A 13861-nucleotide genomic window follows, 5' to 3' on the forward strand; every position below is an offset into this window, starting at 1 on the left:
CAAACACATGGCCTTTACATGCAGGACTTTAGAATGAAGCTTTCTTGTGAGATTCACCTGTGAACTGAACAGGCAGATTTATTCAGCACATGTTGAAGAGGGATCAGAGCCGATTCCAGCATGACAGTCAGACACGGCCGGTGTTATATAATCACTGGAGAGAGAGAGAGATGCAGGAGGGAGGAGTCGTGTTTCCAGCATGTGTGTTTGTGTTTGAATCACAGACTCAACAGCAGCAGCAGATGTGTGTCATTTACTCTCTTTAGCTTCCCTGCAGTAGATCAGCAGCAGAAGAGCATTCTGGGATCATTTGGAGCTCCAAAAGAGCAGATCTTCATGACCAAAGTGAAGGTAAGAAGACTGACACAAGAGTTTGAATGAAGATGCTGGATATAAGCGGTCAGGAAATAGTTAAGTCGATGGCTGAGAGGGCTGAATTAATAAAAATATTTTTATAGTAAAAATGTTTTTTCCAGTTATGCTAGAAATGCATATATATGAGCTGTCAAATCGATTAATCGCATCTAATATAAAAGTTTGTTTTTATATAATATATGCGTGTACGTGTGTGTGTGTGTGTCTGTGTATAAATTTATATATATATATATATATATATATATATATATATATATATATATATATATATATATATATATACACACACACACACACACACACACACACACACACACACACACACACACACACACACACACGGGCTGTCAAATCGATTAATCGTGATTAATCACATCTAACATAAACGTTTCTGTTTATATAATATATGTGTGCGTATATGTGTATGTATATATATATATATATATATATATATATATATATATATATATATATATATAATGTTGTATATACACACATAAATATATATACACACATATTATTTAAACAAACATTTATGTTAGATGCAATTAATCAATTTGACAGCACTAATATATATATATAATATATGTGTGTGTGTATGTGTGTGTATATATATATATATATATATATATAATTAATTTACTGTAAAATACTGCAAAATACTGAAAATTAAATCCTTATTTTAAATTGACAAATTATATATAATATCTAAGAAAGCTTCAAATAGTTTGTTTATTTTGTTTTATCCAATGCAAAATCACTTTCATATCTTATTTTGTAGTAAAATTAAAATTAACTACCAACATTTTCTCTTGTTTTAAGCATATAACTTGCTAAATAGTGTCATATTAATGCTTAAAACAAGTAAAAACTATTTTCCAGTGTGGTAGGAAAAATAAGCTCAATTCGATTCTTAATATTTTGTAAAATAAAATCTTGTTTTAAAGACATTTTTCTTGTTTGTTTGTTTGTTTGTTTATTACGTTTTTTTACATGCCAAACACAAGGTCAAAATCACCATCCATAAAATTTAATTTATTATGTAAAACATTTCAACTTGACAGGATAAAAAAATCTAAACTACATTTGGGCAATACATTCCGAAATATTCCATGTTTCTGAATAAAAATGTTTTCTAGCAGTATCCAAAAAAGTTTTTCCTAAATAAATTAGAAAAAAAATACTGATTAAAAAGTGTTTTTTGCCCTTAAAAAATTATCCAATAAACACAGGGAATGTGTGGGAATCTTGCAGGATCTTTCTTCATTTCTAGAGCTCTAGTTTCAAATGCAATCACACAAGTGAGTTCAATTGTGATGGTTTGTGAATTCAGCAGTGCTCATGTTGTCTTTATATGAAGATATTAATATAATTCACTTCCTGTCTTGATCAGAGGGTGCGGATGGATCCCCATTGTGTTTGAATCCCTAAAGATTCGGTTCAAGTCTGAGTGCGTGTGTGTTTGAGAGCAAAAGAAGGAAACGCACAGGGGGTAAAGCAGGAATTGAGCTGAAACAATAGCAAACAATGAAATGCAACTCCCTAAAACACAAACCACAGGACGAGAAGATCATGCAAGAATGTTTTTCTAGTCAGTCACTTCGACATTTTGCATTTTAACATCCATGCCATCTTTTTAGTGACTATTTTTCATAGCTGTTAAAGTTTTTGACCTATAGTGGACAATAAAATGGGTGAGAAACATTCATTCTGCATTTCTCTTCATCCACTACATAGGGTGCATAAGGCTGTAGAAGATTATGTGTAGCACATCCTTCTTCTGCAAATCCTCCAACTCATTAAATGGAGTTACACAATCTTGGTCGTCTGTGCGAACACAACATCACCCGCTAGATCAGAGAGAGAGAGAGCGAGAGCGGCGCGAGGGAAAATAGGTCATGTTCTCTGTGTGATTGTGACGTTTGAACATGTGGGAGGCGGCAGCTGTCAAACTCTGCATCGTATTATAAACCTCAGACAGAGTCACAAATCAGAAACCTGTGAAACTGTTAACCTGAGTGCTTCCCCATGAGAGGAAATAATACTTCTCTTGGATTAATCAACGTGAAAGTGTGTCACTATAAATAGATTGTATGAATATTAAAAGTGTGTGTGTGATCAGAATTGGTGCATCATTATTATATCATAATTCATTACTATTATTGTTATAATTTTTTTTTATGGCTGCTGTTTTTGCTTTCACTGTATGTACTCCTTTTTATTATTTGATTTTGAACCTTTTTAATCAAGAATGTTTTATTTATAAGAGAGGCAGAATACATATTAATGGTGAGTGATGTGTTATTAAACTGCTGGGTTAGTCTGATTAGTGTTTGCACTCCATTTCTCACTGTGTTGTTCTTCTCTAGATGTCGTGGCACTCCACGTACAGAAGCTCAAAGTTCCGGCATGTTTATGGAAAGGCGGGAAGCAGGGAACAGACTTATGAGGGAATTCCCATCACACACAGCGTCCATGACAACCACTTCTGTGCCGTTAACCCCAAATTCCTCGCTGTGGTCACTGAGAGCGCGGGAGGAGGAGCGTTCCTCGTTATCCCACTTCATAAGGTAGAGTTAACTGAATTGATCGATCACCTGAAGCTGTGCATACTAAAACTAACTAGTTTAACCAATCAAGAAGCATAATTGCACTGTTCATACTAAAACTAACTAGTTTAACCAATCAAGAAGCATAATTGCACTGTTCATACTAAAACTAACTAGTTTAACCAATCAAGAAGCATAATTGCACTGTTCATACTAAAACTAACTAGTTTAACCAATTAAGAAGCATAATTGCACTGTGCATACTAAAACTAACTAGTTTAACCAATCAAGAAGCATAATTGCACTGTGCATACTAAAACTAACTAGTTTAACCAATCAAGAAGCATAATTGCACTGTTCATACTAAAACTAACTAGTTTAACTAACCAAGTGAAGCATAATTGCACTGTTCATACTAAAACTAACTAGTTTAACCAATTAAGAAGCATAATTGCACTGTTCATACTAAAACTAACTAGTTTAACCAACCAAGAAGCATAATCACACTTTGCATTCTAAAACTAACTAGTTTAACCAACCAAGTGAAGCAAAACCATACTGTTCATACTAAAACTAACTAGTTTAACCAACCAAGAAGCATAATCACACTGTGCATACTTAAAACTAACTAGTTTAACCAACAAAGTGAAGCATAATCGCACTGTGCATACTAAAACTAACTAGTTTAACTAACCAAGTGAAGCATAATTGCACTGTGCATACTAAAACCAACTAGTTTAACCAACCAAGTGAAGCATAATCGCACTATGCATACTAAAACTAACTAGTTTAACCAACCAAGAAGCATAATCACACTTTGCATTCTAAAACTAACTAGTTTAACCAACCAAGAAGAATAATCACACTTTGCATTCTAAAACTAACTAGTTTAACCAACCAAGTGAAGCAAAACCATACTGTTCATACTAAAACTAACTAGTTTAACCAACCAAGAAGCATAATCACACTGTGCATACTTAAAACTAACTAGTTTAACCAACAAAGTGAAGCATAATCGCACTGTGCATACTAAAACTAACTAGTTTAACTAACCAAGTGAAGCATAATTGCACTGTGCATACTAAAACCAACTAGTTTAACCAACCAAGTGAAGCATAATCGCACTATGCATACTAAAACTAACTAGTTTAACCAACCAAGAAGCATAATCACACTTTGCATTCTAAAACTAACTAGTTTAACCAACCAAGAAGAATAATCACACTTTGCATTCTAAAACTAACTAGTTTAACCAACCAAGAAGCATAATCACACTGTGCATACTTAAAACTAACTAGTTTAACCAACAAAGTGAAGCATAATCGCACTGTGCATACTAAAACTAACTAGTTTAACTAACCAAGTGAAGCATAATTGCACTGTGCATACTAAAACTAACTAGTTTAACCAACCAAGTGAAGCAAAACCATACTGTTCATACTAAAACTAACTAGTTTAACCAACCAAGAAGCATAATCACACTGTGCATACTTAAAACTAACTAGTTTTCCCAACCAAGTAAAGCATAATCATACAATGCATACTAAAACTAACTAGTTTAACTAATCAAGTGAAGTATAATTGCACTGTGCATACTAAAACCAACTAGTTTAACCAACCAAGTGAAGCATAATCGCACTATGCATACTAAAACTAACTAGTTTAACCAACCAAGAAGCATAATCACACTTTGCATTCTAAAACTAATCAGTTTAACCAACCAAGTGAAGCAAAACCATACTGTTCATACTAAAACTAACTAGTTTAACCAACCAAGTGAAGCAAAACCATACTGTTCATACTAAAACTAATTAGTTTTACCAACCAAGTGAAACAATCATACTGTGCATACTAAAACTAACTAGTTTAACAAATTGAGAAGCATAATCGCACTGTGCATACTAAAACTAACTAGTTTAACCAACCGAGAAGTACAATCGCTCTGTGCATACTAAAACTAACTAGTTTAACCAACCAAGTGAAGCAAAACCATACTGTGCATACTAAAACTAACTAGTTTAACCAACCAAGTGAAGCAAAACCATACTGTGCATACTAAAACTAACTAGTTTAACCAACCAAGTGAAGCAAAACCATATTGTGCATACTAAAACTAACTAGTTTAACAAATTGAGAAGCATAATCGCACTGTGCATACTAAAACTAACTAGTTTAACCAATTGAGAAGCATAATCGCACTGTGCATACTAAAACTAACTAGTTTAACCAACCAAGAAGTACAATCGCTCTGTGCATACTAAAACTAACTAGTTTAACCAATTGAGAAGCATAACATACTGTGCATACTAAAACTAACTAGTTTAACCAACTGAGGTATAATCATACTGTGCATACTAAAACTAGTTTTACCAACCAAGTGAAGCATAATCGCACTGTGCATACTAAAAGCCGTACTAGTTTAACTATCCAAACAGTAATCATAAACATATTTTCGATACTAATACAAACTAATTTAACCATCCAACAAACTACAGCATAACCATATACAGTGTTTACTGAAACAAAATGATTTAACCAACCAACTGAAACAGAATCTGTATATACTGTATATACTAAAAAATGAGTTTAACCATGCAACCAATTAAAGCACAAACAAGTTTTATATACTAAAATATAAAAGTACATGCTAAAACTAGTTTAACCATCCAGCCAATGCAAGCATATCTGTACTGTGCATTCAAAAACAATTTTTTTTTGTCAACTTTACACAGTGATGTTGTTTAACCAGAGATCATGTGCAAATCAGAGACTATAGTGATACATAAGTGTGTGTGTTCAGACACGTGTGCTCAGTGATTGCAGGATGTACTGATATCAATGTCAGGCTGGGAGTGAGAGATGGAGACACATGTGACTGGTACAGATGCTCAATCAGCCCTCTGTTACAGTTCTGATACTAGTTAGTTCAGTCCTCAAGCGTACACAAACTCTACTGAATCAAAATCACATCAGAAATGTGTTTGTTTTTTTTTAACTAAAGACGGAGTAGTGAATTAAATGTTTTACTGCTCAACAAATTCATGGTATTTTGGGTAATGTGGCTGCTCAGATTTCTGTGGAACCACAATGGATAGTTTGTTTGTAGCGCCATTTTCTGGTAGACATAAGAACTGCAGCCAAGAGAATTTTAATTATAATGGAAGTTGCTATACTTTTACTGTAGTGAATACATATATATTTATTGTTGTTGTTTTATGTTCACTTTTAACCCAACAGATAAAAAATTGCATATTCACAAAAATATTCTAATTTAAGACAGATGTTACCAACTTACAAAAACACTGCTAGACAAAACATTTGACTCAATATGTCATACCTACTGAGAGATTTAGATTTAATTTTCTCATGTGACAGCTTGCCCCTGTCTAAATACGAGCTCATTCTCTCTCAGCCAGGGCGAATAGACCCTCATCACCCAAAGGTCTGCGGCCACCAGGGCAGCGTGATGGACATCAAATGGAGTCCGTTCATGGACAACATCATCGCGTCCAGCTCAGAGGACTGCACGGTGAGAAATAACCTGGTTAACCATGATGATAGATGATGATGATAACATTGATGCCAATGCAGCCTTGACCAGGGATGAATATAATAGTATCTAAATAATGCTAAAATAAAACTTGCCTTGACCTTTGAACTCCAGGTGAGAATCTGGCAGATTCCTGATGGCGGTTTGAGAAGAAACATGACAGAAGCTCTGATGATCCTGATTGGCCACAGCCGGAGGGCGGGGCTTATTGAGTGGCATCCCACCTGCAGCGGAATCCTGCTCAGCGCCGGATACGACTGCAAGGTAACCAAGACAACCAGAACTAGATCTGAATGACAAAACAATTGTGATATTTTGTTGTTTACGGAACAGATTCTGATTTGGAATCTGGAAGAGGGCGTGGCTGTGAAGATGATTGACAGCCATCCAGATGTCGTCCTCTGTATGTCGTTCAACACTGATGGAAGTTTACTGGCCACCAGCTGTAAGGATAAAAAACTGCGGATTATTGATCCACGTTCAGGAAAAGTTCTTCAGGTGAGTGCAGACGTCATATACCAGCACAAGCCAAGAAATGTTAATTTTGTATTATTCCAATATATATATTTAAATAAAATATATTTTATTTTTAGATTATTATTTTAACTGTACACTATATTTATCTGAAAATGTTTGTTTCATTAAATATATTTCGTCAAAAATAAATATGTTTGCATTTTTCTGATTTGGTGTCACTGAAATATTATATATATTATTCTTTATAATAAATACAAAATATTCAATATCTGTATTTTTCATTTAAATAAAAGAAAAATTACATTTTATATTAATTTTTACATATATTTATTTATATTTTACAAAAAATATATTATTTTTTCTTGGTTTATTTATAATTGAATTGGTTTATTTAATATTGAAATGTTTCAGGTTTTTTGAGTTATTATTCAAGTAAAAAGAAATTGCAATAAAAATCTACAAGAAATGAAACATAAAAACAATAGAAGCATTTTGATTTTAATTTTTGTATTTTTTAAGAGCAGAACAATTTAAAATAAAATACAAAACTAGCCAAATAAAATAAATTTACCTAAGAAATTGATACAATTATATTTATATTTTAACTGAACCTGTTTGTTTAATTATATAATTTGTACATCGAAACAGGAAGCAGACTGTAAAAACACCAGAGTGAACCGTGTCGTGTTTCTGGGTAATCTGAAATGTGTCCTCACCACGGGCGTCTCCAGGTGGAACACCAGACAGATTGCATTATGGGATCAGGTAGGGTCCAAACATTTTAATGTCATTAGGTGGACTAGAAAAAGTCAACAAATTCATCTAGACATATTTTTAAATATGTAGGACGACCTGTCTGCACCTGTTATGGAGGAAGAAATCGATGGACTGTCGGGCGTCCTCTTCCCGTTCTATGATGCCGACACACACCTGGTTTATCTGGCCGGGAAGGTGAGTGAGCCTCTATTAAAAAAACATTCTCTATTAAAATCTGTTTACACTAAGTGCAAATAGGCCGCCTTGTTGACAGAAGTTATTTACACTAACTCCGCCCACCATTGTATGGAAGCCCTTTTCCGCCACAAAAAACAAAAAAAAAACGCCACTAAAAAAAAAACCCACTAAAAAAAAAGATTAATTGCGACTTTTTATCTCAGAATTCTGACTTTTTAACTCGCAATTGCGACTTTATATCTCACAATTGCGAGTTATAAAGTCAGAATTCTGAGATAAAAAGTCGCAATTGCGAGTTATAAAGTCAGAATTCTGAGATAAAAAGTCACAATTGCGTGATAAAAAGTCAGAATTCTGAGATATAAAGTCGCAATTGCGAGTTATAAAGTCAGAATTCTGAGATAAAAAGTCACAATTGTGTGATATAAAGTCAGAATTGCGAGATATAAAGTCAGAATTCTGAGATAAAAAGTCACAATTGCGTGATAAAAAGTCAGAATTCTGAGATATAAAGTCACAATTGCCTGATAAAAAGTCAAAATTCTGAGATAAAAAGTCGCAATTGCGTGATAAAAAGTCGCAATTGTGTGATAAAGTCAGAATTCTGAGATAAAAAGTCACAATTGTGTGATATAAAGTCACAATTGCGTGATAAAGTCAGAATTCTGAGATATAAAGTCGCAATTGCGTGATATAAAGTCACAATTGCGTGATAAAAAGTCAGAATTCTGAGATATAAAGTCGCAATTGCGTGATATAAAGTCAGAATTCTGAGATATAAAGTCGCAATTGCGTGATAAAAAGTCAGAATTCTGAGATATAAAGTCACAATTGCCTGATAAAAAGTCAGAATTCTGAGATATAAAGTCGCAATTGCGAGTTATAAAGTCAGAATTGCGAGATATAAAGTCAGAATTCTGAGATATAAAGTCGCAATTGCGTGATAAAAAGTCAGAATTCTGAGATATAAAGTCGCAATTGCGTGATAAAAAGTCAGAATTCTGAGATATAAAGTCGCAATTGCGAGTTATAAAGTCAGAATTGCGAGATATAAAGTCAGAATTCTGAGATATAAAGTCGCAATTGCGTGATAAAAAGTCAGAATTCTGAGATATAAAGTCGCAATTGCGTGATAAAAAGTCAGAATTCTGAGATATAAAGTCACAATTGCGTGATAAAAAGTCAGAATTCTGAGATAAAAAGTCACAATTGCGAGATATAAAGTCAGAATTCTGAGATATAAAGTCGCAATTGCGTGATATAAAGTCACAATTGCGTGATAAAGTCAGAATTCTGAGATAAAAAGTCGCAATTGCGTGATAAAAAGTCAGAATTTTGAGATATAAAGTCGCAATTGCGTGATATGAAGTCAGAATTCTGAGATATAAAGTCGCAATTGCGTGATAAAGTCAGAATTCTGAGATATAAAGTCGCAATTGCGTGATATAAAGTCACAATTGTGTGATAAAGTCAGAATTCTGAGATATAAAGTCGCAATTGCGTGATATAAAGTCAGAATTCTGAGATATAAAGTCGCAATTGCGTGATATGAAGTCAGAATTCTGAGATATAAAGTCGCAATTGCGTGATATAAAGTCACAATTGTGTGATAAAGTCAGAATTCTGAGATATAAAGTCGCAATTGCGTGATATAAAGTCAGAATTCTGAGATATAAAGTCGCAATTGCGTGATATAAAGTCACAATTGCGTGATAAAGTCAGAATTCTGAGATATAAAGTCGCAATTGCGTGATATAAAGTCAGAATTCTGAGATATAAAGTCGCAATTGCGTGATATAAAGTCACAATTGCGTGATAAAAAGTCAGAATTCTGAGATATAAAGTCGCAATTGCGTGATATAAAGTCAGAATTCTGAGATATAAAGTCGCAATTGCGTGATAAAAAGTCAGAATTCTGAGATATAAAGTCGCAATTGCGAGTTATAAAGTCAGAATTGCGAGATATAAAGTCAGAATTCTGAGATATAAAGTCGCAATTGCGTGATAAAAAGTCAGAATTCTGAGATATAAAGTCGCAATTGCGTGATAAAAAGTCAGAATTCTGAGATATAAAGTCGCAATTGCGTGATAAAAAGTCAGAATTCTGAGATAAAAAGTCACAATTGCGAGATATAAAGTCAGAATTCTGAGATAAATAGTCGCAATTGCGTGATATAAAGTCAGAATTCTGAGATATAAAGTCGCAATTGCGTGATATAAAGTCACAATTGCGTGATAAAGTCAGAATTCTGAGATAAAAAGTCGCAATTGCGTGATAAAAAGTCAGAATTCTGAGATATAAAGTCGCAATTGCGTGATATGAAGTCAGAATTCTGAGATATAAAGTCGCAATTGCGTGATATAAAGTCACAATTGCGTGATAAAGTCAGAATTCTGAGATATAAAGTCGCAATTGCGTGATATAAAGTCAGAATTCTGAGATATAAAGTCGCAATTGCGTGATATAAAGTCACAATTGCGTGATAAAGTCAGAATTCTGAGATATAAAGTCGCAATTGCGTGATATAAAGTCAGAATTCTGAGATATAAAGTCGCAATTGCGTGATATAAAGTCACAATTGCGTGATAAAAAGTCAGAATTCTGAGATATAAAGTCGCAATTGCGTGATATAAAGTCAGAATTCTGAGATATAAAGTCGCAATTGCGTGATAAAAAGTCAGAATTCTGAGATATAAAGTCGCAATTGCGTGATAAAAAGTCAGAATTCCGCTTTTTACCAAACTCATTATTTTCCCATTGCATAGTGTTCTACAATACACCAACTATAAATGGAATCTAACAACTATTTACATTTAGTGCAAAGAAAATGATGTGTGAACGTGCAGAATTGTGTGTGTAATCTTATCGTCGAGATCATCTGACGTCCACAGGGTGACGGAAACATCAGGTATTATGAGGTCAGTCCTGAGAAACCCTTCCTGCAGTTTCTGATGGAGTTCAGGTCTCCGGCTCCTCAGAAGGGTCTGGGTGAGTTACTGCATCACCAAACGCATGATAGGAGGATCATAGAGCTGCACGATTCTCGTTAAATTGAGAAACACGATTTTTTGTTTCAAACAGATATCACGACTCTAAATGACATGTTATTTCTGACAAAATGTTAATTGCTGCAGTCTGTTTAAAATGTTATTTAATCTGAATTTATTATTAAAAAAACGGGTTGAATGAATGATTCAATGACTCATAAATACTTTACTTGTTTAATTACTGGATGAATCAGCGTTTTTTGAATGAATCTTTTGAATGAATGATTAAATCGCTTGTCGCCACCTAGTGGCATAATGATGTAATGACACAATCGTTATTTGAAGCACCAAGTTACTTTCAAAAGGTGATTTGCTCTATCATAGACATCAGTGTTTATATCCGAACTATAAACTTTTATCCCAGTATTTTTGTGATAATATTAAGGTGGAGGTGAACAAAGTCTGATCTGGTGACGTTTGCATGCAGGTTTGATGCCCAAACGCGGCGTCGATGTGGGCGAGTGCGAGATCTTCAGGTTTTATAAGCTGGTGACTCTGAAAAATCTGGTGGAGCCCATTTCCATGATCGTCCCGCGCAGGGTGAGAGAAACCAAGATTTTATAACATGGGTTTACCTTTGAGCTTTAAAGACAAGATGAAATCAGATGCTTCTCTGAGTGAAGTTTAACTCTTTCCCTGCCATTTAGGGAATTCTCTGAGAATCCATGTTTTCACTGTTATACGGTAGGGGGTGCTATTATGCATTTTCTGAAATAGTACAGAATCTCCGGATCAAAACACAGGAAAAGAAGAAGCAGAAACATTGCTGAGGCATATGTAAAATAACGTGATAATCAAATATTAAACAGCATATAAAGCAAAACTGCCTAACATGCAATGTTGAACCCAAAAGGGGAAAATGACTGTGAAGCTTTTGCAGTGTTGATAGACCCAATCTTGATCTTTGAAGCCGATTTTTTTGACAAAAAATGTGATTTTCTCAGCTTTTTTGTTTAAAATGTTGAAGTGTTAATAAAAAAGAATGCATGAAGCTAGAATTTTTTTTTTGTTGTTTGTGTAAAAGCAACAAGAAAATGTTCAAAAATGCTGGCAGTGGCTGGCAACTTTTTTAAATAAACGCTGGTGGGGAAAGAGTTAATTTTACTTATATTCCAAGTCTTCTGAAGTCATATAATGGTTTGTGTGCATAACATACAGAAAAATCATTGTTATGTGTGTTTAACTATCATCTATCAGTCCGAGTCATTTCAGGAGGATCTTTTTCCGATGACGGCGGGCACAGAATCGGCCCTGTCGGCTGCGGAGTGGCTCAGTGGGATTGACAGAGGTGACATCTGCATCTTCATACATATCAGGGAATAAATGCATAAATAAACATGATTTGAATTAATTAATGCTGCCGTGTCTAAATGCATCTGTGTTTGTACAGGGCCAGTGCTGATTTCTCTGAAAGAAGCATATAAACGCCCAAATCCAGCAGGTCTCAGAGCATTGAAACGGGACAGACGGACAGTGAAGGGCATTGACTTACTGGAGAACATTTCTCCAAACACAGACAAAGAGGTGTGTGTGTGTTATTGTTTGGAGTTTATCTTTCAAAGCTCATGAGGAGCTCTCATTTACAGTATGATTCATGTAAAGACATAAAGCAGCATTCACAAGCCATTTTACTAAAGTAATGTGATGTGATTCTGCTCAGAGTAAAAAGAACGAGGCAAAGAGAACAAGATCGGATTAAGATTTTTCAATGTTTGTGAAAGAAGAAGTCTCTTACGTTCACCAAGGCTTCATTTACTTGATCAAAAATACAGCAATATTGTGAAATATTTTTACTGGGGTGCTTTTCCTAGGAGAAACATCTGTGATCTTCTCCATTTAAGCTTTTGATGTCTAGGAGGAAAAAATGAGACATCCTAGAGATCACATGTGTGTTTTTTCAGCTGCTGAAGATGGTCTACAGGCAGCAGGACGAGCTGAGGAAACTCAAAGATGAACTTGGAGAAAAAGACGAGAGAATCCGACAACTGGAGCTGGAGCTCAAGAACCTGAGAAACACGTGACGACAAAACAGCTGACGGACCACGTTATTAAGAGCACACTGAGGAAATAATTATTTTATTATGTTTTTATGGATGTATTTTTAAAGTTAATAACATTATTTAAGATGGATATGATTTTTGAAGTGTTAGTTCTCACAAAAAAATGAAATTTCAGTCATTAGTTACTCACTCCCATGCTGATATTTTTACTGTTGAATTGATGTGTTGGAGCTTTGCAGTATTATTTAGCATCCACATTTTCTAACATTCTGCTGAACATCCACAGAAGAAAGAAACCTATACATGTTTAACATGGCATGTTGGTGAGTAAATGATGATTTTTTCTGATTTTGGTGAACTGTTACTGTAAGATACAGATGTACAAATGAAGTCTTGATGTGTCCATTTACAAACAATTGTTAAGAAACAGATTTGCTTATGAAGTTCTTCAGGCTGTCTGCCAGAAGATGGCGCTACAGGAGAGCGAAAAAGCAAAAACCCTCATCTCAAACTTTCAATTTGCTCTACAAATACATTCATGTTCATAATGATTGTGTTCTTCATTAATGCTGGCATGTACATATATATTTGTAAGTATGACATGTTTACCATAAAAATTAAATATTGCTCAACCACATTAAAATTGATTTTTTTTTTTATATTCCACAAGATCCACTTTTTACTTGTTACTAAGTAATCTAATTACATTTCCCTTGAAAAAGTAAAGTAATGGATTAGGCTACTCTTATTTTTTCTGTAATTTAATTACAGTTACTTCTGATGTAATTGCATTAAATACTGTACTAGAACAATTCTATATAAAACAATAGTGGATTTAACATCAAAATGCAATGAAACTTTTTTCATTTACCCATTTTGGTCAGTTCAAGAGTAATTTATGCAATATT

The 13861-nt window shown here is 34.1% G+C and overlaps 1 protein-coding gene across 1 annotated transcript; it reads left to right on the top strand.

Annotated features, from left to right (window-relative positions):
- The first annotated feature begins 239 nt into the window (after positions 1-239).
- coro2bb (coronin, actin binding protein, 2Bb) lies at positions 240-13519 on the top strand. Its single transcript, XM_067379365.1, has 12 exons — positions 240-351; positions 2745-2945; positions 6337-6453; positions 6589-6738; positions 6808-6972; positions 7600-7716; positions 7798-7902; positions 10798-10894; positions 11381-11493; positions 12151-12241; positions 12344-12477; positions 12855-13519. The coding sequence occupies exons 1-12, from the start codon at positions 337-339 to the stop codon at positions 12972-12974; spliced, it is 1425 nt and encodes a 474-aa protein (XP_067235466.1). The 5' UTR covers positions 240-336; the 3' UTR covers positions 12975-13519.
- Positions 13520-13861: the final 342 nt, after the last annotated feature.

Source organism: Chanodichthys erythropterus, chromosome 24 (genome assembly GCF_024489055.1).
Source record: "Chanodichthys erythropterus isolate Z2021 chromosome 24, ASM2448905v1, whole genome shotgun sequence".
In the NCBI taxonomy this organism is placed as follows: Eukaryota; Metazoa; Chordata; class Actinopteri; order Cypriniformes; family Xenocyprididae; genus Chanodichthys; species Chanodichthys erythropterus.